The following is a 22,748-nucleotide window of genomic DNA, read 5'->3' on the forward strand; positions in this document are numbered from 1 at the left end:
CCCATTTGATTGCTGGCACAACAAAGTGATCAGCATCTAAGAGTAAATTATAGAGAACAATAAATATGAGCTACATAGACAAAAGCGTTTACATATTATATGGTTTCTTCATTTTGTTGTATTTAGCGAAGGTTTTAATTAACTTGCGAGAATTAACAGATTGGTGGACTTATCAAATGTGACAGAATCCCCTGTTTATTGTCAGGTTCTCTTACAGGTAATATAACCGAGGGGTCAAAAAACAACAACATTACACAGTTTCTGAATTTCCCAAGCTCGAACTGAGCTTATCAATTCCAATGGCGTCGTATGGGAAACTTTTGCATTACATCTGCCGATCAACAAGCTATATAAGCTTGATGAGCGTTGTAGTACCTGCATTCGTTTGAATTACATGCACAACATGGCATCTTATTTGTTACTGGGATTATGCTGCAGTCTGCTGCTCTGTGCTGGTAAATATATTCAGATATGACGAGTTTGATTTTTTAATTGATTCAAAACCACCTCACAGTCGTTGAGTCGTACACCCCAAGTGATAATCCATCCAAGGTGCCTGATGTGGGCGGTACTTTCGAGCACAATCCAAATCGAGGAGAGCATGTCTACATAGACGAAGCAGGAAATAGGTATGTGCACTCAAAGAAGTCTACCAGGCGAGCAGAGTACATAGATCATCAAGAACCCCTCCTAATTGGTCCTGCTGGCAGCCAAGTGTACATTCGTGGTGGCAATGAAGGATCCTACACCGTGCCTGGTGTAAAAGGCACCTTTAAATATAGTGCTTCCAGTGGACAGCATGAATATGTGGATAATCAGGGCAACAGATTTACCCATCAACGGGATGCTGGCCCAGGAGAAAGTAAATTGAATGCATATAAACACATTACCAGTACTTATTTCAATTTCCAAATTCCTTATCTGTTTTTTAGGTACCCACACAATAAGCGGTCCTGGTCTGGTGGCTCATCATACACACAAGCGTCGTGAGCGTAGTCCAGATCTGCATGTTGCTCGACCTGATCGCACCGTTCTTGTGGGCAACGATGGTAGCTTTGTGGTTCACCGACAGAGTCGCAGTCCACAAGATTACTACGTTACCCGACCAGGACATGCAATTATTTACAAGAGTGATGGCAGTTTTGCGGCTCAACGCAATAGACGCAGTCCCGAACATGATCTTCATAAGCGCATCCGTCGTGCAAGAGTCCAAGGTGAAAATTTCGTTGCCCGTGACGATCAAGCCGGCGTGTGGAACGACAGAGTCTCCGTTTGGAAGCGTCCCGATGGTCGCACAGTTACTGTGGACAGTCAAGGAAATGTCATTACATCAGGCAGCCCCAATGGACGTGGTCCACAATATGTAAGTAATGCTTCCTGGTGAATGTTTCATTCACTAATCTAAACATCGTCCACAGTATAGCGGCTAAGCTCAGACGAACCTCAAGCAGTAAAGCTGAAGAAAGAAGCATTACCTTAATCATGGAACCGAAAATTTCAATAAACTTGTATAATCTATAATGAAAACATTCTTATTTAATTATTCAGAAATCGAATTAAAATGCTAGTTTAGGCACTTGCTATAACAATCTAATACATAATTGCAAAACAGTGTTTGACGAAAAAGTTATATGAGTTATATTTTTTTATAATATCAAGTTGATTTTTGGATTTTAAAGAATCCTCCATATCATTTTTAAAATAACGGAGTATACTATATATATTTAATATTTGTGTAGTTTAGTTTTCGGTATAGTTATGCGGTATGTATAGACAATTACATAATTCGAAATTGGTTTTAGATACTATATAAATACTACCATATACATTTTTTTAAACTAAACAACTGCATATAGTTTCGTATTTCAAACAAAAACCGCAAAATCTTTACCATTTTTTGGTATTTTTTTATGAATTCGATTTGGTTGGCTTCATGTCATCTGTTTTCTAATTAATAATTTGTCTAAGAAAAGGTTTATCTTCTGGAATAATATTTTGTATCGAAGCGCAAACAAAAGATGGCTATTACCATTTTGGATCTACCTTTTGAAGTTCTGATTCTTGTCAGTCAACAAATTGAAGCATTTCACGATAAAGTTAACTTTGCCAGATCTCATCCAAAACTGTGGAATGTATTTGCTTATCACCACCGCAAAAATGTTCAAAATGAAATTACATTTACTAACAACGAAGAGTTTAAGTTTATGATTACTCATTTCGATTTCATTCTGGAATGGTGGGGTTCAAGTGTTATATCAATTAAGAATCCATATAATTATGTTGAATCTGGAGATTTATTGGAAATGGCTGCCAAATTTTGCCCAAATCTAAAATACATACAATTTGTGATACATGAAGACAATCTTCGGAAAGTTGAACAGTGTGTGTCAAAATGTGAAATGCTCAATAAAATTGAATTGCGTATCGAATATCCCTTTAATTGGAATTATACCCCCGAAAATTATTATCATGTAGATAAAGTAATTAAATCATTGCAAAGTTTAACAAATCTACGTTAAAAAAAGATGAAAGTTAGTAAAATTTTACATATTTCAACTTTAATATAATATAATACATTAATTTATTGCAGGGACAAAGTTAAATGATTTGGTTCAGTTAGACGAATTACAAATTGGACCAATTCAGGTCGATGAAGTTGATGACCTGGCCTCTTTACTTGAACATTTGACAGTCCTAAGAATCGAATACTATCCCGATACAAAAACGTTATCTAAATTAGCAAAATATTGTAGAAATTTGCAAAAATTAAGCTTAGAGGATTATGACAATAGATCCTTTATGGAAAAGTTTTCTACGACATGGAGAATTCCATATTTTCCCAAATTAACCTACTTGCACATATTTAAGGGAAGCTCGGCAAATCCTTTTCTCTATCACTTGGACAGTCGATTCAATAATCAGCTTAAAGTTCTTAACATTCCTTGCTTAACAATGGGAAAACAGGAAATCAAGCGTGTTGGTGAGTTTAAGGTTCTAAAGGAACTATTCTGTATGGAAATACAGCCGAATTCCATTGATGTACTTGTAAAAATGCAACTGGAACGAATCGATTATTGGAATTCAAATGAGTTATCATAAATTCATGTACTGCGCTTGGTGAAAGAATCTACATCGTTGACGAGTATGAGATGTTCAATTAGGAACTTGAATAAAAAGTTTTTTTGTGATTTTCTGGATATATTAGAAAGAAAGGGCTTTCAAGCTGACCGGCCATTTCGGCTCAATATTTTATTTATCGAAAATGACGATCGAAAAAAAAAGTTAATAGTTGAGGTAAATAAAATATATATTACACAATTATTCATATAAATACTTTAATTTTGCTTTTTTCAGTTTACATCTATACCGAATTCAAATCTAATGAGCTTGACACTAATTTAGATTTAGAAATAAAGTTCAATTCTTATTCACCTCTGTAAATTGCCTAATTAAATAATACAAAAATTTAAAAATGCCTAAGAATCAATATTTTGTAATGTTATCAAACAAAATAATAATTTCACTTCAGTTACGGAAAACATGGAATTGCGCTTTACTTTGAGCCTGTGGTAAAAATGACCATTTGTTGTTTTGTAAAAGCATTTTAATTCGATATTCAACTATTTTGATTACTTATGACCCTAGGATGAATAAGGAAATACTTTTTGTCCACACTCACATGTTTATGGGCAGCAGCCACAAGAACAAATCACATACAAAGAGTTGAGTTGATAGACGATCGAACAGTTTTAATTAATTAATATCTTGATTAATCGAATTCGGAGACTAACAGAGCATAATTGTCACTTAATCGCATTTCTTCACCTAAGAGGTACGTAATTATACTGAATCGAAAGTGACACTATAAGCAATAAATTATATAAGATAAACAAATAAATATTACATGAACATGAAAAGCACAATATATTTGATTTTGTTTATAGACTATAAGAGATTCTGAATTATTTTCTACCGCATTAGATGAGATTAGAAATTAACATCCACAAACATACATTTATTCGCACACTTAAGGCAGAATTTGAAAAATTGTTCGGTAAAAGAGTATAAAATTCTCGGTGACTTTTAAGTATTATGCGACAATGCTTGAACATTTGGCGAGCAACGCTAATTATGCCCTAGGCAAAGCAAAAAGCAGAATGGGTATATACCCAAACTGAACTGTATATTTCATAAACATAGTCGAAATAACAATCTCTCTTGTTTATCCGACTTGTAACTAAGAAACACAAAGATACAATTGAACTTTAAGATACACATTGAACAAAAGAAGTAAGACTTTTGTCATCATACGCCTTGCTAGTCTCAAGAAACAGCAGATGACTAGGGTATTTAGCCATCGCATCCTCTATACCTTCTAGATCTTGTTTGTTTTAAATTTAGACCAAGCAAAATGCCATAGGGCTTTATAGTATAGCTAAACATGTCGTTTGTACCTTTACTCAAACATAGTATAGAGCAAATAAATATTTATACTGCCATTTCTAGTTTGCCTCTCAATCTGTATCCTAAACTGTGCTTGAAAAATGATTCACACTTTTGGAAATCAATCACAAAAATTTGAAAATCCCAGATTAATTTAAGAATTTATGAATTGAAACGAAACGACAGCCAAAAAAAACGCTGCCATGGAGACGATTTGTCATTTTTTTCGCACCAATTATATATTGGCAAATTGTGAAGATGTGATAGCCAAAAAGGCGTTCTCTTTGAATTTATCCCATTATCAAATGTCCGAGTTACCAGAAATTATCAGGAACTGCGAGTCTTTGATGAAGTTGTACTTAAATCAAAATCGATTAACAAAGGTAAATCGCTGACATCTACTGAATCTATATACATATACTATATCTATAACTATGTGATCATAGATTCCCTCATGCCTTGGCAATCTGATGCGTTTGCAAGTGCTGGCGCTGGATTATAATAAACTGAACGACTTTCCCTTGTGCATCTGTGAATTGGTCAGGTTAAAGTTCTTGAATGTCAGTTGCAACAATATTATTTGCTTGCCGGCGGAACTGGGACATTTGACGGAATTGGAGGCCTTTTGGTGCAATAATACGGGTTTACGCATCTTACCATCTGAAATAGCCAACTGTGAACGACTTCAAACTTTGGGAGTTCGTGGAAATCGGCTGCGTACGTTGCCCAATTCCATAGGACACCTTTCGGAATTACGTTGGTTTACAGCGGAAAACAATGAGCTCGCTGAGCTGCCATCCACATTTGGATTACTGCAAAGCTTAATACATCTAAATCTGAAGGGGAATCAACTTGGACGCTTTCCACGCCTGATCATGGCAATGTCTAAATTGAAGTTTGTCTTCCTTAATCAGAATCAAATTCAAGACGCACCAACACAATCTGATCTGGAGCAACTGCAAAACCTACGCATGTTGAATTTGTCCAAGAATCCCATCAGTCGACAGCCCGAGTTACAAAAGCTAGCACAGGTAAAAAATCTCAACTTTGGTATTAAGTATGCTTTAAATTAAATGAAATTGCAGCATCAAACCAACATTTATGTGGAAATGGTGGATGAACTACTCCACGATTCGAGCATCACACTGCGAAGATACAGGCCAAACGTACACGACGACGAAGAAGTAAATCCCGAAGCTGGCCAGGAATCCTCTTCCGATTGGGCGAATAGCGTACGCACCAGCCAATTGGACAGTTCCGAGGAGAGCGCTTTGGAGAATACCATTGAAGATATTAGCGTGATGCTGCCGGAAATGTCTCGCTATGTCACAACATTTTAAGATAGATGCAAATAGTAATAAATCCGTTGTGAATGTTTATTTGTGGGCTTGTGTTTGTGTGTGTGGGTAACAAGTTAACATAACGATTGAAATGCCGATTTCAGAGCGGGGTTAGCCTCAATGTGAGCAATCCCTTTTAAATTTCAATATTTAACTAGACATTTTCTTGATGAGCTCCTCATCTTGCATGGACATGGCTGTCAACTTCTTGCCAATCTTTTCGTGTATGTCCAAGTATTTGGCCACACATCTATCAATGCAAACCATTTCTCCCTTGCCTGCAAATCGATGATTAGCAAGATATTGTTAATGCAACGTACAAATCTCAATTTCAAATCAACACTCACCCAACTCCGATTCACCATAGCGAGGTGGAATGCACTTCTTGTGACAGGCGTTTGTCATGCGGTTATATAAATCCGACATCATTTCAATTTCCATCTCTTGCATCAGCTGTAATTTGGCCTGGTCAGCCACGCTTATTTGGGGCATTGCCATTTTAAATGTGTATTATTTTAATTCTTTTTATAAGTTTTGCTGGTTATGTCAACAATATAACGTTGAGGTTTATTTAGTCGAAACGCCTGCTAGAAATAGTGTGATCGTATTCGCCTTGATTAGCTTTTTTCATGCGGTCCCGCACACGTAATGTTTCGAATCGGCGGTTGTCCACAGATCTTTTTGAAAGTACAAATGCATATACTCCACCAACAGTTAAAATTCCCCTAATAAATGCACAAACACAGTTTATTTACAAAGGCTCAATTTAATTCATGTATTTGTACAAACCAACAAACAGCAATTCGCCCAGCGTTTCCAAGCGGCATTGTCAAGAGACAGAGTGTGACTGTGATCAGAAAAGTAAAAAATACTGTAAAATCTATAGAAAAATACTATAATAGTATTTCTATTTATTTTATCGAGTGCCTACTAAAATAGGTACTTTTAAATGTATCGGTACAACTCATTTCAGTTGTACTATTTTTATACAAGCGGTAAAAATTTAGTTACGATGCACATACATATGTATATAGACGATTGCATTAAGAATAGGTTTTTATTGACAGTGCATCACAAACCGATCTAGGTTCATATGAGTGCAAATATTCTCATGTGTATGTATACAATGCGTTGTATATTTATTAAAAGATGTTGTAAAATTATAATATAATCTAACAAAAAATAATTGTACAAATATGTATATACACATATAAATTAACAAATCAGGAATGTCACTAACGGATAGAATCGCCGTTTTTGCGTTTAAAATTTTGGTTATAAATATCTCAGATTCAATGAAAAAATCAACATCACAAACAAGTTTTGACTATGCTCTTCTATCCAAAATTGTAAAAAAAGCTTGTATAATATGTACATAGTACAAATTATGTTTGGTAAAGAACTAAAGTCAATATTTAGGAATGTGTTTCATATATACATATATATGTATTTCATTATTGCACATTGCCCTTTGATGGGTCTATCAAATGGGTTTGTAGCATTTAACTGGGTTTTACGCCGAACCAACTCATCTTATAATCCAATGTGTCGTGCAACAGTTTCTCCTCCTCTTGGGAAAGCTGCAATAGTGTGGAGACTGCGCGTACAAGATGACGGGCTTCAACCTATTGAGGGATAAATGGGTATAAAATGGTTTTGCATTGGAAATTTAACAACGTTTACCTCTCTACTTGTTAAAAATTTTATAATGACGTGTTTTAAATATTTAAAATTCACTTCATCCATTATAATGCAATTTGGTTTATTATCCGACTGAAAGGATTCAATCGGCGCGTGGGAGATCCTAAGGGCGGGTATTACTTGATCCGTATCAACATCAATGGTTGCTGATTGCGAGCTTCGAAATTCTTTTTGCAATGTTTTCTTAAGGTCACCAAGTCGTTGACTTAATGTTTTTATTGTCTACAAAAAATATAAATATTTTTAATTTGAATATATTCGTTTTATATTTTATTATGCTTGCCTTATTCTTTTCAATAATTTCCCGTTGGGATTGCTCATATTTCGCCAAGTCTTTTTCGTTTTGTTGAGCTGCCTCATTGAGCGCTTGGAGTGCCACACGAGCCTCTTTCACATCATTTTCAAGTTGTTTATTTTTGTCATGCAGATCGTTCGATTCATTTTGCTCCAGACGTAATTCCTTTTTAAGCAACTCTTCGCTTTGCGAAATTTCCGCATTCCGCAATAATGCTGTTAGTTTTTCTTCACGCTCTATTTCCAAAAGCGTTTGACTCTCATTGAGCTGATCTTGCTTTTCGGTAATCTGTGTTCGTAACTTTTGAGCAATTTGCTCAGCATTCTTGACATATTCGCTAAACCGATCATCGGCTGTTGCAATTCGCATTTTGAGATCTTTATTTTCGGCAGTCAGTGTTTCCTAAGTTTTGGGCAGTTGAGTGCAGTTAAGTTGAAACATAATTCGTTTGTGTTTTGTACATTAAAAAGTGAACTTTAATACATATAAACAAATAGGTTCTACAAATAATTAGGAAGGGAAATGACAAGGCAAGGCAACCACCAAATGGCTTAATGGCAAAATAATCCAAGTAGTATATAACAAAGCGTAAGAAGGAAGGTTTTACTGGCAAACAGAATAGTTAGTTGTTAGTAATGAAATTTAGCTAATAGGAATACGTTTGTGCGTGTTATTGGCTCCACAGATAACCGTCAACGTCGGAAGATATACTCACAGATTTATTGCGCTCGAAAAGAATCTGCTGCTCATTCTCTTCTCGACACTCTTTAAGAGCCACTGTCAATTCGTCCACTTCGTCTTCTAACAATTTAATCTGTGTTATCCAAGCACCGAAAATAATTATTGAAACAAGTTGGAGTGGAATTCAATAAAATCTACCCACCTTTTCGTTGCGTTGCTTAATTTCAATGTTGGCTTTCTCAAGCTCAAAGGCGACTTGCTTGCGACTCTCTATGGCCTCATCTCTGGCCTTTAATGCCTTGCGTTTTTCAGTCGTTTCCTCAGCGACCTGCTGAGAAAGGCGACTGACTTGCTTCTCCAAAGCAAAGTTCTGCCCACTCCATGAGCTTTTTATATCGGACAATTGCAAATGCGTCTCTTCCAGATGCTGCTCCAATAATTTGTGTTCATGCACTAGTGCCTGCACTTGCTGATCTCCACTTAATTTGGCCAACGTTTCGAGACGTGATTGCTCAACGATTTGCATGCGCATTTTCAGGTTGCGATTCTCTTCTTGAACAGCAGCTAGTGTTGTGGTCAGTTGGTTCTTCTCATGCTGCGTGGCATGACGTAACTGCTCCAGTTCATCGCGTAGATCTTCGGCAATCGGTTCAATCGTACGCAGCCGATCCATTTCCTGGTTAAGATTTTCAATTTGCTGCTGATACTGACGTATGGAGCTCATATGATCGACGGCTTCCTGCTCACGAAAGCCCATTAAGTTTTTCAGTTTGTCAATTTCCACTTGTTGTAGATTTTGTATTTTCTCCTGTTCCTCACAATAGATATCCTTTTGCGTCTGCGCTACTCGCACGCTCTCCAATAAGATCTCGTTGGTCTTGTCCACTCTCGTCTTCTCATCCTGCAATTGCTGAAGACTCTGACTGAGACTGGACACTCTGGAGGTGAGCTCATTGCATTGCCCACGAAGCTGGCACAATTGTTCAGACTGCTTGAAATATATAAACAGTTGTTTTTCCAGAGATAATATACGATATAAATAGATAATGTTTGCTTTGACTTTACCTCATTGTAGATGCCACCGCCCACATCATCAGCAAAATTGGAATTTATGCTAATACGACGGCTACGTAAGCGATAGTTGTTGTTGTTATTGTTGGTATTATTGTTTAAGTGGCGCTGATGCGGTTGCGATGTCGACGTGGACACATCATCGCCAGTTTCCTCCTTAATTTTGTTTTTTAACGTTGCAAACATTTTGGGAACTGTCGCAAGTCTTGTGTATTGTTTTTGGCGCAAGCTAAACGAATTACATATGCATTTAGTTTATCGCCATGGGCTACCACATGCGGTTACAAGCAACTCGTTTTTCTTTTTACTTTTGTACAATCACTCCATTTAATGCCAGCCTTTAATTTGCTTGTTTATCTATGTAATGTAAATTTATTTAAATTTGCAGTCTATAATTCTTCTTCTTTAGGGAACTACATACGTGAAGGCAGAGCTTGCCACCTGACAAATTTGACATATCTGGCAGCACAGTGCCCAATTCTATCAACGTATTGTGTGCTATCGATAACATCTGATATAGACGCCAAAATCATCTGTGAAGAGCGCGCTCAATTTTTATAATTGTTTATAAATTGTTAGAATTTTTCATTGAAGCATTTCTACATATTTACCAATAGTTCTTATATTAAGAGGAAAATGGATCAGGACCAGTCAAAACAAAATCCACGGGATGTGCATGACAGCGATGCCATGTGCACATCATCTTTAAAGGAGATCTCATTGATAGAAACCATGACAAGTTTTCTTGCGGAAAACGGAGCCGCTGAGGTAGACCCAAGGGTTTTGAAGAGCCTAGCTGAAGCGCTATCCAAACGTATAGATGAGTAAGTACAAAGTTCACTAAATTCTTATTGTACACTTTTTTACCTTTACGTACATTTATACATACATACAATTGTATGTACATTTCTTTGAAGTATGTTTGGTAATGCACTTTCGCAAGTGCATCAAGTTGGCATTGATCCAAAACTAAATTTATAATAATTAGTGATACACTGTCGCAACGTTAGATGTTGATGATCCGCAACACACAAGAGTACTACAACTTTATGTTGACTTTCATCCATCTGAAGCAGAGCAAGAAACTGCATGAACTGACAACGAAAGATCATATTTAATTAACAGATGAGCACTGAGAGTAGAAGGTTCCTCCATTGCTATCATCAACTCCCCCATACAGCCATACATACACACATATCTATGTAGACATGTACCGACGTTCGGGTGTGTGTGCAAGTATGTGATGTACACAGATGCATAAGTACATAACCCACCCCATTTTACGCTGGCGCGAGAGCGCAACCAACACGAGCCATATGGTGGTACGGTGGGTGAGCAGAGCGCTCCGGAAAACATGAGAAACACATCTGCCTCACTAAATTCGTATGTACATATGTATGTGTTGGTTTATACATGTGGTGAGCGCGTTTTCCTTACGGAGCGAGCGCACGGATGGATGAATGATGCTGCCGTTGTCGCTGCTTCTGGGGTTTTCTCTCGGTTATCTTGATGCGCATTTTCAGTTCTATTCTGGCATTCGGTTTATTTAGACCTTTAATGAAGAGCATTATTTTCAATATTTCGTATTTGAGTTCGCCTCGTTTGTTGTGATTGTGCTTCGTCTCACGCCTATCAGTTCTTTGCTTTTGGTGTATTTGTTTAAACAATGTGTACACACACATAACATAGTAGCCAAATAACGTTGGTTCAGTGTATATACAATGTACATAAATGTTCGTATATAATACGCTACAAAGTGCTTTATATGTATGTACATACAATAATAGTGAGAATTAAAACTCAGAACTTGTGACAGATGAACGCGATGAATGCTCAAGTTTCAGACCAACGACGTTGCTAAATTAACGAAATATATTCTTATATAAATTGCATATGCATATATATGTGTGCGTGTAAGTGTATTTGTGTGTGTATAAATTACGGATACGCGCCTCATTTTGTTGTTGATTTCCTTTGTCGATGCTGCGAGTCTAAATATAGTACATAGTGGAAAAATATGTACATACATATATATATGTTAGAAGCAATACTATTTATGAGTGCGTAGTGCACTAATGAGATTTAATCCAAGCGATAACGGTGTATGCACATACAAGTGTGTGAGAGTGTGTGTGTTTTTATACACATAAGGATGATTTCCATTGTTAGACAGTTACCCCTACAGTCTTGTTGTTTCAATGACCCTCCGATGCGGGCTGCAACTTGAAAAGCACCCCATACTATGTTTCTCTGCAGTACAGTTGTAAACAACACTAGCGATTAGCGGACCATTATTTTTTTCAGTGCACTTCGCTCTAATGTCAATGCATCTCAATTTAGTGTTGACAAGATGCCTTTATTTATGGTCAGACGCTTCGAACAAGTTACTTGTTTACGTTTTAGCTTTACCCCAATTGATTGGGGTTGTTTTTCTCATTACGAAAAATAACAACATTCCTAGAGTATTTGGCGCCAAGTCACGATTGTTGTTAATTATTTTCAAGGCCCTTAAAATCCAACAGTCACCGCAATTTTAATGCAAATCATGTACAGGTATTGTAGGTATTACGGATAATTTGTGGATTATTTGCAGGTACCATAAGTTGGATAATGTAGGAGACAACGATAGTTTGTTAAATACATAAATGTTACGAATTTCACCTACTTGTTTACTTAAAAAGACGACGAACAAAGCTGTCAGTCCTTTGGCTTTGCATACCCTTTTATTTACAAAATTTAGAAAAGGTCTGTTAGGTTTAATTATGTAAGTAAAGTGCGCAACAGTCAGGAGGCGTCATCTACGAGTATATATAGTTGTATTATACACAGCATAAGTTGTTGAGTCGAGATAGATCTCAACAACTATAAAGGATTAAGAGATTAGAGTCTTATTTGATAGCACTCACATTCCTATTATTCTGTCAAATGTGGATTTTAATATAATTTATTACATGTTTTTACGTTTACATATTATAGCATGAAATTTCAAAGTAGAACTTATATAAGAAAGTTTATAAGTAACTAAAGGGTCAATTAAAGTTAAAACTTGACTGCAGATTTTTTACTAGTTTTGATTTAAGACTATAACAGATCGTTCATTACTCTTGAATCAATGGAGGAATAAAAGTCTATGTTATTAGCTTTTATTTTTAGGATAAAATATGTTAGGCAAAATTCTGACATTTAACTTTTGACTATCCTAATTAAATGGGTCAGAAGGCGACACCTGTTGTGCACAAATTTAATCCTTATTAGTTTTCTACACAATCGAATTGATTTTTAGCCGCAGCAGTAACCATAGCTATGGGGGGACAACCGAGTCAAAACAAATCGGTTTGTAACAACAAAACAGAACAGAATAGAACGGTACATTAGCAATTGTTGCCCAGGATTTGGACATGATAGTTGCATATTATATTTGTGTTTTTGCTCATTTCCCAAAATAATTTTCGCATACGGTGTACGTACGGTAATAAAGCAAAACGCACACGTGAAGTGCGCCAAAATGCGTGTTCCACATGTGTCGACGTCGTCGTCGTCTTCGTTGTCGTCTGTCGCCTGGTTCATGAGCGGTAGCGGGTTGGTTAGCTGACAGACGAACGCATCAGAGATTCGGCAGAGAGATGCCCTCAAAATGAGCATCTAAACATATATTTATGTGCACTCTAGGCACAGTGTTCGTGTGCGTGTGCGTGTGTGTGAAGAGTGCTTTGCTCCTGGTGCGGCAGCTACGCAATCATTTCGGGGACATTTTCCCATCACCAACTATCCGCCATCCGGCAGCGCAATGACTCATTGACGCCGTGAAGTATCGCACGTAAATATATAGTACATACATATGTATATAATCGACTCGATACTGAGTACTTGCTGCAGTGAAGTTGCAGTTATACTTAGACTGGTGTGCCGCAAAGCTATTTAGGATAAGCTCGACAAACAAAACCAAAACCAAAAACCTACAAGGTGACGCATGCGATCAATTTAATTAAAACATTTCATTTATATCGTCGTTCAGTGTATTAAATGTACTGGAGTGAACAATAACTCAAGGTGCTCGCGTTGTGTTAATGTGAACTAACAAAATAAATTCAACTATATCACACTATGGCGGGAATGTTTCGTTCAACGTCTCTCAACAATTCAAATAATTCTCCTCGACCGCCATATAAACGATTTTCAATATCTAATTTTTCGGGCGGCTCGTTGAGGTAAGTTTTCTTTTCAAAAGTTTTTGTTTTTTTTTTTTATGTACATTGTATTTTTATTTGTGTGTCAATTTTGCATGTTATTCGAATGGAGCCGTACCCAATACAATACTATAGAGATTGTGCTCGGTATGACGTCAAAGTTCAATTTAATTGGGGGAGCCTAGGTGCGCCTTGGTCTTTGGTTCTAGGCAAGAATTTGTACGCTTCACTAAACCCAAGACCGAATTTCAGTATTTGTTTCCAAATACAATGTATATAAATCAACACACATTCTGTTGTATGCCTATACAAATTAATGTGATATTTTAATTTCATATTAAGTAACAGAATTCTTAAACAATTAAGTAACCTTAAGATTAGACGACACAGAAATTAAAGAATGTAATATCTAATAATTTTATATGAATCGATTTGAAACTTATTATAAACATATGAATACTACAAATTAGAGTAAAATAAATGAGCATACATTAAAGCAGTTCTTTTGTCTTTTGTCTCCAGATAAAAACCGAAAACACATTTTTGTTGGATGAAAGATAAAATTCGAAATTTATACAAAATTTAGAATGCACAACGATTTTCGTATTGAATGGAAATAAAGTGGGCTTTCCCTAACCTATTATTAAAATTGTTCTTTTTATTGACATGTTGTAATTTTATTAAATGAGAAATACGTTCTATACTTTTTTTATACTTCTACTACTTCAACTAGTAGCATTGGGGTTCGGTCACAATTTCATATCTGGATTAATCTAGATCTTTGACACGAGTTCTTATCATAAAAGTTGACTTCATAACGTTTCCGTAAAGTATGTTCACTTTGTGAATTGCTTAGAACTCGCATTACGTAGTAGATATGCCGTGTTCATAAACTACTCGTTAATTATAGGTGTTAGAAGGCAGCATTTGAATCAATTCAAACCTGTTTAAATTGACCTTTTCACTAGAGAGGAGAGCGTGAGCAACTTTCTGCTAGATTGATTGAAGTTAACCCAATCTATTCAATATTTAGTAATTATCCAAAATACAGATGATGATGTAGTAAAATTGACTAGGTCGAGTATTATTTCAAGTGTATTATAATTAAGAAATATCACTCATATCGCCCATCGCTAAGTCTTGGCGTGTGGTGGATTGTGCGACTCGAGCTTAAAATGTTCACTGCGACGGCTTCTCAGTTGAGTCTTGGTCAAAGCCAGCTGCTTCACTGCCGCTCATATTCTCAAGCAATATGATGCACAATTTCGGTCTGGGAACATGGTTTTGCCTGCTGTTTCTGTCGCCACTGTTGGGCATCCGTTTAAAGCCCTGCGAATTGGCTGGGCAACTTTACATATTGGATGTGCCGAAAGAGGAATTGGCCAAGTGGCTGTGCATAGCCGATTTTGAGAGTCGCTTCAACACGCACGTTGTGGGGCAAAGCAATGCGGATGGCTCCAAGGACTACGGCCTCTTCCAGATCAGTGATCGATATTGGTGTGCTCCGCCCTCAAACACGTCTTACTACGCCTTCAACGGGTGCAACATCAATTGCAACGAGCTGCTCATCGACGATATCACAGCGGCAGTTCGTTGTGCTCAACTTATCAGAAAGCAACAGGGCTGGACGGCTTGGTCGGTATTCCCTCAGTTCTGCAACGGAACACTTGTCGACCCGGACCAGTGCTTCCAAAACGACCAAAGCGACCGCAGTCAATCTAATTCCACTGAAATCCCAGATAATGCAACGGGTTCAACTACAGAGACAAGCATGGAGGAGAATACGACGATTGTCGCGAAGGAAATGGAATGAGATTATTATTATTATTGTAGCATTATGATATCATAAGCATATTTATATTTTTAATTTGCATAATTACACCAGAACATTAAACTATAGATAGAAGCATGTGTTGGTTTTTTTTTTTATTAATCATATGTTGATAAGGCAAAAAAAGCAGTTTCTGTTGCTGTTTACTCTATAACTTAATGGGTTTTTATATTTTGTCATTGCAGCACAAGTCCCGGCGGAATTCAAGATGCCACCTTGGAAAATTCATGTAATTATGTTTATCATATTAATTTCTATGCTGTTTCTATATTTAAAGATTACGCTTAACTTATTAATCTAGAGAAGATATGATTAGTATTCATATCTTATATAGAACTTCCAAATTTACATTCTGATTCTGAGAGTTTTAATTGATTTGATTACTAATATTGTGCTTCCACAAATATTACGCGTAACGCAATAAATAAGTAGAAAAGCTAGAGTCGAGTGTGATTGTAAGATACACGCTACTCATTTTGAATTAGATGAAAATAGTGCGGTAAATATACAGTAAAAATATACCGAATGATATATTTGCTATATGGATTTAGTACTACATTTAAAATATACCATAGAGTACAAAATATACCCTATGTAGGCGTCTTTTGTCATTGTTTCATTTGTTTCTTAAATAACTTCTACAATTTTTATCTAATCGCATCGAAACTTTCAGGAATCAGAAAGTTATAACACCATTCTACACAATGGGTACAAAAATCTAAAAATTTCAGAATTTACTTTCACTCACATTTCCTTTCGATCATAATATAAAAATAGCAAGCCATGAGAGCAAATTATTGTGTGGTCAGGATTTCGATGCTCAGAATGTCACATACTCGTAAAGCAATAGTTTAGTTTGGAAAGACACTCGTCATTTGTAATTATTCGCAAATCAGAACTCAGATTACTTTTTTTTATATTTTTTACTTATTGCCAATATGGGCAAAAACAATGGCTTGCTATCATCAATGTCGCCAAAGCCTTCCACCACACATAGCTCTTCCATATGTAGTGGTTGTTCAGGTTGCACAGGTTTGAGATATTGGATGTTATTCTAATTTAAATCAAAAACATTCTATGTTTTTCGCAATGATAGATACCAGTTTCGATGCTGGACGTGCGCCTGGAGGCATACATTCGCCGCTGCAGGGTCGCTCCATGCGGGAGTTGGAGGAGCAGATGTCGACGTTGCGCAAGGAGAACTTCAACTTGAAACTGCGAATCTACTTCATGGAGGAGAGCCAACAAGGCGCGCGCGGAAAAAATACAGACGAGTCATTAGCGAAGCAACTAATAGATTCGAAAATTGAGATTGAAGTTCTGCGAAAGAGAGTCGACGAGAAGACGGAACTTCTAAAGGATGCGGCTCGAGCTATTACGCAACATGAAGAGATACAGAAGAGATCGGACATCGAAAGTCAATCAATGATTGAACAGATGCAGCAATACATACATCAGTTAGAGGTGAGTTCCCAACTAATTGTTACTTAAATGCTTTGCAATAATTTAAAATTTGTAATCTGTAATCGCAGTCAAGTGCCAAGCAGAAAGCAACTAGGAAATCCCTCGACGTGCTGTCTTCGGAGAAACTCAAGAGTTTGGAAGATCAGGTTAGTTAAAAAAATAAAGCACTAATCAAAACAAATACTTACCTAACTTCCATTACTAGGTGCTTAAATTGGAGAATGCTCTGATGGAGGCCGATTTGCGGGAGACAGAGTGCAATAAGCAACTTGATGCAATGGGAAGTGCACTAGCAGATCGACAGGAGAACTTGGCGGTGTGTGAGGCCAAGATTGAGGAACTGGCGATCAAAAATGCCGAACTCGTGGAGCAACTTGAAAAGGAAACGGAAGCCGATGCTATGGCAAGCGTAAGTTTCATTTAAATATTTGCTTTTAATTTTTTTGCGTTGCTTTGAAATCGACCTGGGGCTGTAAAGACACTGACAGTTTGAACTGAACCTTTAGCAAACTATAAATCGCCAACGGTTGGAGATAAGTGATACTTTAACTGAGAATCGTCGTTTGCTTTGCGATTTGAGTGCCAGTGAGCTTGAAGTGCAGCGTCAAAATCAATGGATAGGCGAGGCAATTCATATATTAGATGTGCAACAAAAGACAATACATATGATTGAAGTGAGTATTTCTTTCATATGCCCACAACTGCTGACAGCACTCCTCTATTGTTACCAAAGGATCTGAACACTGAAAAGGATCGGGCCAATAGAAGCCTCTACGATCGCATGATTGAATACGAAAACGTGATTAACAAGCAAAATAGCCATGTCAATTTAGTGCGACGCGAAAAAGAATTCTATCAAGATCTAAGCAAGCAATTGCAGTACTTGAGTCGCATTGCTGTGGTTCATCCCATACGTTTCAATTCCATATGTGACTTTCAACTGTCGCAAAACTCCATTCTGGCAGCGAGCCGTATATTCTTTGATTACCAAAGCCTAAGACGAGAGAAGAAATTACAATTTTACTTGCCAGAGGTGACAATGCCTGAAATAGGAATGATCACGTTAATTTATTGCCTGTTAATCCGCAGCAATATAAAGCTCCAACTCTGCCGTTATCCGTTGCCGCGCCCAGCACGGCTTTCCACAATCATTCGCTTCCGCCATTTACTGGATTGCGTCAACTGTTAGGTCGCTGGTGCTCCTTGCAGTCCAATTGATGACCCTATATTCCTCCCCAAGTTGCCTCCAATCGATCATATAGCAGCACTGTGTTCATCGATGCGCCAATCTGTGTTTCCGGCCAATAGCGCACCACTGCCCACTGTCTGTGACGATGCCCGAAATCCCGAAATCCAGAGTGGCGCAGGTGTGCGACAGTGCACTGTGTCCAATTCAAACGTATTCGAATGTGTGTCTCCATGGCTTCGTTTTGCAGTTCTAAGTTAATATTGTTAGCATTTAGGGACAGCAGTATTCTTGGGTAATTCATGGAATAAAATTTAACGTTATGAAATGGTTGAATGAAAAGCTAAATAAATCGCAAAAAAATTTTGTACGTAAATTTCTGGAATTAATCACTTTAATTTTTCACTGTTCACTTTTGGAAAAGCCAAGTGATGTTTTTTAATAATGTGTATAGGGAACATAAAAAAATAACTAGTATTAGAATGCCTCTTCACCATTGGGAACTATTCAAAATAGAGATGCTAGATTTTATGTTAATGTCGCCATCCTAAAACTGTATATTTTTAATTGTACTATATCAAAATAAAATGGCCAATTTCTCATTTTTGTGGCATTTTTTTTTTTTCATTTTAGGATGATTCCACGCCCAAGCTTCGCATTCAGTTGGCCGATAAGATATGCGAGCTACAGGATGCCCAAGAGAAATTGGCTGAACGCGAGCGGGTCCATGAGAAAGCTTGTCGCACGATTCAAAAGCTGATGCAGAAACTGAACAGTCAGGAGAGCGAGATCAAGCGCATGAAGCAGACGCAATCGGTAAACAGACTTTTATGGCAATCAAATATATATTCATTCATGGTATTAATTTTGCAGAACCAAGAGAAGGTAATGACATCACCATCTGCACAGCGCCATTCTTTGAGTGATACTGAGACGTGCACTGAGGACATCTCACACAGCCTGAAACAACGCTATGAGCTGCAGATTCTAGAACAGGACGAACTTATCAAGCAACTGCAATCGGAGGTGAAGAAGAAGACCGCTAACTTGCAGAATCTTGTTAACAAAGAACTGTGGGAAAAGAATCGTGAGGTAGAGCGACTCACCAAGCTCGTCAGTCATCAGCAGTCTGTGGACCATTCAGGAGAGGACTCAACAACAGGCGCTGAGTTGCAGCACTCCTTTTCGGAAGCGGATTACGTGAAAGCTGTGAAGCGCAACAAGTTGTTGCAACAAAAAGCCGATGTGCTGCTTCATCGCCTGAACGAGATGCAGCAGAATGATGCCTTGATTTCACAGCTACGCCACGACCTGCACGCCATGCAAGCCGATGTGGAGAGCGCAAACAAATGGCGGCTTGAGTGTGCTGATGTTTGCAGTGTTCTCACAAATCGTCTCGAGGAACTCGCAGGTTTCCTTAACTCGCTGCTTAAACACAAGGATGTCTTGGGTGTTTTGGCTGCTGATCGTCGTCATGCAATGCGTCGTGCAATTGATCGCAGTTTGGACTTGTCGAAGAGCCTGAACATGACTTTGTCCGTAACGGGCGTTTCATTGGCTGATCAGAGTCTGGCACAGCTAAGCAAACTCTCCGAGATATTGTATACTGAGGCTGATGAATGCAATCGTACTTATAACTCACACGAAGAGATAAATGCTTGCGGAACCGCAAATGTAAAGCAAGAAAACAAGCTTCTCAAGTCGGATGGACAATTGCGCAAGGAGCGACGATCGCTGCCTTTGCCACAACAGCAGCAGGACAATCAGAGCGAATCAGAGGCATGGTCAGAGCCTGACCGCAAGGTGTCCTTGGCCCGTATTGGACTAGAAGATACTTCCAGCAGTTTCGTATACGCTGAAAAACATCGCAGTGAATCCGATAGCGAAGGACACGCCTGCTCAGTGAATTCCCTAAAGCAGGAGCGCAGTCGCAATAGTGAGAAAATCACGCAGCTCGAGTCTCTGATAGCACAGCGTGATGAACGTATATTGCAAGCACAATGCCAATTGGTAGATGCGGACAATCGTTTGAAGCAGGAACAGTTGCGTGTCATTGAGGTAACTCAACAGTTGGAAAAGCTTCGCGCACAAAACGAAACTTTGATCGCTGATCTACAGGCCATTGGCAGTCAGGATGATAGAGAAATAGTTGAGCTGCAGCAACTAATTGAACAGAAGACACAGCAGATTGATCAGCTGCAATTGGCGCAAAATACGTTACGTGCTGATGCACAGATCACTGAACTTGAACTGAAGGAAGCACAGCAAAAAATTGCAGAAATGGACGAAGAGAATACTGCAAGTCTTGAAAGGGCTCACGCTGAATTGACCCAATACCAACATGAAGCAGCGCAGCGCTTGGAAGAACTGCAAAAGCTGCAGCAAGAAGAGTTGGCGCGAAACTGGGTGGCATTGACCAAGTACGAGGAGGTTAAGACACAAATTATCGAGTTGCAGCGTTCTGTGGAGTTCTACCAAGAAAGTGAAAAGGAACTTAAGCAAACGCTTGTTGAAAATGAGCTGACTGCACGTTCACTCAAAAAAGAAGTCGACGAGAGCACTTTACAAGCCTCCAAAGCCATCGTGGAACGTACAAAAGCATATAACGACAAACTACAGCTAGAGAAACGTTTGGATGAAATGAAGGTGCAGCTGACATTGCTGCAGGACGAGCAAAGACTGCAGCAACAGCAGCAACAATATCCTCAGTGTAGTCGTATCAATAGCATCGATGCCTCCCAATCGGGCTACACATCTGAGGAGGTCCCATTACAATTGGCCAATAATAAAGCCAACGCTCCATCTAGCTCAGCGACTGCTGGACGTATTAACAACCCATCACCGGATTTGGGCATTGAGAGCGATGTGGGCCGAGGTGTAAGCGTGGAACTATCAAATGCCCAGCGGGCACTACTTAAGACTGTGGAGCTTACAGCAAATAATGAAGACACCGATAATATGGACTTAAAAGAAGGTAAGTTGTCTACACTTCATACAACAAACGAGAAAATTAAAAAAAGCAATTATTAATTTGACAGATTCGTCGCCTGACTCGGAGGCTGCTGCAGCATCGTCTGTGGGACAAATAACAATAGTTCACGACTGTGCAAAGGTAGAAAAAGAAATGGCCGAATTAAAACGTAAATTACTGCACACCAAACGTTCATTTGAAGACACCTATAAAAGATTGTGTGCGGTTAACAAAGCTAAAGCACAGGTTGAAAAAGACATCAAGAATCAAATACTTAAAACCCACAATGTACTGCGCAATGTTCGTTCGAACATGGAAAACGTGTTATAACATATTATTTGATCGAAGCACAACCATAACATTATCATCGCCATGAAAATCGTCCACAAATTGACAAATGTTCATTTTGTTAATATCTCACAAATTTACTATTTACCTGTATTTTACTATTTTACTACTATTATCTCCATTTTATGTTCTTTGTAAATTACCTCATGTGAAAGTTACTTGCGCAACGAGTTATTAATCTAAATAATAATACTTGCATTTTCCTAAGACTGTATAAAATAAAATGTAAAATAATATATGCAAGTATATCTATACCCTTTTAATGTACTGACATCTAAACCTAACTGGTACTGTATTCACCAGAAACCTTCGTTCATATTGAATGACTATAAATACAAACATACATATATAGTAGACAATAAGCACAATACTAACTATTCAGAAAAGTAAACTAATTACATTCATATGTTGCATGAACACATTTCGCTCCTCGGTAGTAAATTAAACTATATCACTCCAAATGCCATCTTGCCATATCAAATTAACGATAATATGAGACTAATCTATTAATTTGTTTTCTTTAATCAATTATCCTAATACTTCTTATTTATTTCCCGAATTCGCCACGAATATCGTTTCCAGTTTACAATCGGAACGGACATAGAAATTATATTATGATCTGCTTGTTCTCAAATAATCTCTTCTGTACAATAATGTATAATCTGTACAAATTTGTTGTCAAGAAGATTACTAGACTTAAGTTTTGTACCATGATCCGATAAATAAAATTCATTGTAAATCGTTTTAAACAAAATGTTTCTGGGTTTTGTCTTATTAGGATGTTACTATTTATATGCGATTATAGGCAGGGACGCAAGCATTTAAATGTAACGTTTCAATGGCTTTTATTTGCTTAGCGTTGCCAGATTGGCAGTACTTGTAAGGTTTCCCGTCTACTTCCTTTTATTTCAATATTTAAATAAAATATAAAATATTCTTACTATAATTAATTACTATAATTATAATTCTTAATTCGTACAGTATACACTTAAACGTTTTTAATTTCTGCATTTTGAAACAAAAACATTGGTCATAGTTTCTGTTAACAAGCAGCTGTGTCTGTTAAAGCTCTGTTTTCGCAATTTCCGATAAATTTATAAGCTTTTCAGGTGCTGTTATTTATATAAAAATTTTTCCATCGCCACTTTTACGAAAAAATAACGAAAATGCATAAAATAAAATATACAATTTCCTTATTACCATAGAATATTTTCATTAAAATTACAAAAT

The 22,748-nt window shown here is 37.5% G+C and overlaps 7 protein-coding genes and 1 long non-coding RNA gene across 12 annotated transcripts; 5 read left to right on the forward strand and 3 right to left on the reverse strand.

The window, feature by feature from the left end:
- Positions 1 to 346: 346 nt before the first annotated feature.
- LOC132794245 (baramicin A1) lies at positions 347 to 1,635 on the forward strand. Its single transcript, XM_060804542.1, has 4 exons — positions 347 to 455; positions 515 to 862; positions 933 to 1,363; positions 1,419 to 1,635. The coding sequence occupies exons 1-4, from the start codon at positions 395 to 397 to the stop codon at positions 1,428 to 1,430; spliced, it is 852 nt and encodes a 283-aa protein (XP_060660525.1). The 5' UTR covers positions 347 to 394; the 3' UTR covers positions 1,431 to 1,635.
- Positions 1,636 to 2,513: 878 nt separating this feature from the next.
- On the forward strand, positions 2,514 to 3,443 carry LOC132794246 (uncharacterized). Its single transcript, XR_009633192.1, has 3 exons — positions 2,514 to 2,531; positions 2,591 to 3,294; positions 3,355 to 3,443. It is a non-coding gene; the product is annotated as an uncharacterized LOC132794246 (long non-coding RNA).
- Positions 3,444 to 4,495: 1,052 nt separating this feature from the next.
- Positions 4,496 to 5,822, forward strand: LOC132794250 (uncharacterized). The gene is made up of 3 exons (XM_060804550.1): positions 4,496 to 4,826; positions 4,890 to 5,474; positions 5,529 to 5,822. Exons 1-3 carry the CDS (start codon positions 4,647 to 4,649, stop codon positions 5,781 to 5,783), a joined length of 1,020 nt encoding a protein of 339 aa, XP_060660533.1. The 5' UTR covers positions 4,496 to 4,646; the 3' UTR covers positions 5,784 to 5,822.
- LOC132794252 (mitochondrial import inner membrane translocase subunit Tim10) lies at positions 5,796 to 6,281 on the reverse strand. Its single transcript, XM_060804552.1, has 2 exons — positions 6,131 to 6,281; positions 5,796 to 6,061 (listed from the first exon to the last, which is right to left on the reverse strand). Exons 1-2 carry the CDS (start codon positions 6,279 to 6,281, stop codon positions 5,934 to 5,936), a joined length of 279 nt encoding a protein of 92 aa, XP_060660535.1. The 3' UTR covers positions 5,796 to 5,933.
- Positions 6,282 to 6,354: 73 nt separating this feature from the next.
- Positions 6,355 to 6,678, reverse strand: LOC132794253 (uncharacterized). The gene is made up of 2 exons (XM_060804553.1): positions 6,573 to 6,678; positions 6,355 to 6,508 (listed from the first exon to the last, which is right to left on the reverse strand). The coding sequence occupies exons 1-2, from the start codon at positions 6,608 to 6,610 to the stop codon at positions 6,355 to 6,357; spliced, it is 192 nt and encodes a 63-aa protein (XP_060660536.1). The 5' UTR covers positions 6,611 to 6,678.
- A 145-nt stretch (positions 6,679 to 6,823) lies between these two features.
- Positions 6,824 to 10,232, reverse strand: LOC132794249 (golgin subfamily A member 1). Of its 3 annotated transcripts, none has more exons than XM_060804546.1 (8): positions 10,143 to 10,232; positions 9,953 to 10,064; positions 9,526 to 9,888; positions 8,663 to 9,451; positions 8,495 to 8,593; positions 7,768 to 8,181; positions 7,467 to 7,706; positions 6,824 to 7,408 (listed from the first exon to the last, which is right to left on the reverse strand). In XM_060804546.1, exons 3-8 carry the CDS (start codon positions 9,715 to 9,717, stop codon positions 7,286 to 7,288), a joined length of 1,857 nt encoding a protein of 618 aa, XP_060660529.1. In that variant the 5' UTR covers positions 9,718 to 9,888; positions 9,953 to 10,064; positions 10,143 to 10,232; the 3' UTR covers positions 6,824 to 7,285. The 3 variants fall into 3 exon arrangements, with proteins under 3 accessions (XP_060660529.1, XP_060660530.1, XP_060660532.1); XM_060804547.1 differs by having other exon boundaries at positions 6,828 to 7,408; positions 8,663 to 9,448; XM_060804549.1 differs by lacking the exons at positions 6,824 to 7,408; positions 7,467 to 7,706; positions 7,768 to 8,181 and adding an exon at positions 8,221 to 8,385.
- LOC132794247 (centrosomin) lies at positions 10,168 to 22,272 on the forward strand. Of its 3 annotated transcripts, XM_060804544.1 has the most exons (9): positions 11,097 to 11,444; positions 13,547 to 13,739; positions 15,735 to 15,778; positions 16,646 to 17,013; positions 17,082 to 17,159; positions 17,219 to 17,422; positions 18,833 to 19,015; positions 19,073 to 21,173; positions 21,238 to 22,272. In XM_060804544.1, exons 2-9 carry the CDS (start codon positions 13,636 to 13,638, stop codon positions 21,498 to 21,500), a joined length of 3,345 nt encoding a protein of 1,114 aa, XP_060660527.1. In that variant the 5' UTR covers positions 11,097 to 11,444; positions 13,547 to 13,635; the 3' UTR covers positions 21,501 to 22,272. The 3 variants fall into 3 exon arrangements, with proteins under 3 accessions (XP_060660526.1, XP_060660527.1, XP_060660528.1); XM_060804543.1 differs by lacking the exons at positions 11,097 to 11,444; positions 13,547 to 13,739 and adding an exon at positions 10,168 to 10,355; XM_060804545.1 differs by lacking the exons at positions 11,097 to 11,444; positions 13,547 to 13,739; positions 15,735 to 15,778 and adding an exon at positions 16,331 to 16,581.
- Positions 14,847 to 15,710, forward strand: LOC132794251 (lysozyme B). Its single transcript, XM_060804551.1, has one exon. The coding sequence runs from the start codon at positions 14,971 to 14,973 to the stop codon at positions 15,529 to 15,531; it is 561 nt and encodes a 186-aa protein (XP_060660534.1). The 5' UTR covers positions 14,847 to 14,970; the 3' UTR covers positions 15,532 to 15,710.
- Positions 22,273 to 22,748: the final 476 nt, after the last annotated feature.

The sequence above is a fragment of the Drosophila nasuta genome, chromosome 3 (assembly GCF_023558535.2).
Source record: "Drosophila nasuta strain 15112-1781.00 chromosome 3, ASM2355853v1, whole genome shotgun sequence".
In the NCBI taxonomy this organism is placed as follows: Eukaryota; Metazoa; Arthropoda; class Insecta; order Diptera; family Drosophilidae; genus Drosophila; species Drosophila nasuta.

Coding starts and splice junctions, on each gene's coding strand:
- LOC132794250 (XM_060804550.1), top strand. CDS start 4,647: ATGGAGACGATTTGTCATTTTTTTCGCACCAATTATATATTGGCAAAT. Junction 4,827..4,889: donor ATCAAAATCGATTAACAAAG/GTAAATCGCTGA, acceptor ATGTGATCATAG/ATTCCCTCATGCCTTGGCAA. Junction 5,475..5,528: donor AGTTACAAAAGCTAGCACAG/GTAAAAAATCTC, acceptor ATGAAATTGCAG/CATCAAACCAACATTTATGT.
- LOC132794245 (XM_060804542.1), top strand. CDS start 395: ATGCACAACATGGCATCTTATTTGTTACTGGGATTATGCTGCAGTCTG. Junction 456..514: donor CAGTCTGCTGCTCTGTGCTG/GTAAATATATTC, acceptor ACCACCTCACAG/TCGTTGAGTCGTACACCCCA. Junction 863..932: donor GGATGCTGGCCCAGGAGAAA/GTAAATTGAATG, acceptor TCTGTTTTTTAG/GTACCCACACAATAAGCGGT.
- LOC132794252 (XM_060804552.1), bottom strand. CDS start 6,281: ATGGCAATGCCCCAAATAAGCGTGGCTGACCAGGCCAAATTACAGCTG. Junction 6,062..6,130: donor CTATGGTGAATCGGAGTTGG/GTGAGTGTTGAT, acceptor ATCGATTTGCAG/GCAAGGGAGAAATGGTTTGC.
- LOC132794247 (XM_060804543.1), top strand. CDS start 10,168: ATGGATCAGGACCAGTCAAAACAAAATCCACGGGATGTGCATGACAGC. Junction 15,779..16,645: donor TGCCACCTTGGAAAATTCAT/GTAATTATGTTT, acceptor TCGCAATGATAG/ATACCAGTTTCGATGCTGGA. Junction 21,174..21,237: donor TAATATGGACTTAAAAGAAG/GTAAGTTGTCTA, acceptor TTAATTTGACAG/ATTCGTCGCCTGACTCGGAG.
- LOC132794253 (XM_060804553.1), bottom strand. CDS start 6,610: ATGCCGCTTGGAAACGCTGGGCGAATTGCTGTTTGTTG. Junction 6,509..6,572: donor GGGCGAATTGCTGTTTGTTG/GTTTGTACAAAT, acceptor TGCATTTATTAG/GGGAATTTTAACTGTTGGTG.
- LOC132794249 (XM_060804546.1), bottom strand. CDS start 9,717: ATGTTTGCAACGTTAAAAAACAAAATTAAGGAGGAAACTGGCGATGAT. Junction 9,452..9,525: donor GCGGTGGCATCTACAATGAG/GTAAAGTCAAAG, acceptor ATATATTTCAAG/CAGTCTGAACAATTGTGCCA. Junction 8,182..8,494: donor TTTTCGAGCGCAATAAATCT/GTGAGTATATCT, acceptor CCCAAAACTTAG/GAAACACTGACTGCCGAAAA.
- LOC132794251 (XM_060804551.1), top strand. CDS start 14,971: ATGATGCACAATTTCGGTCTGGGAACATGGTTTTGCCTGCTGTTTCTG.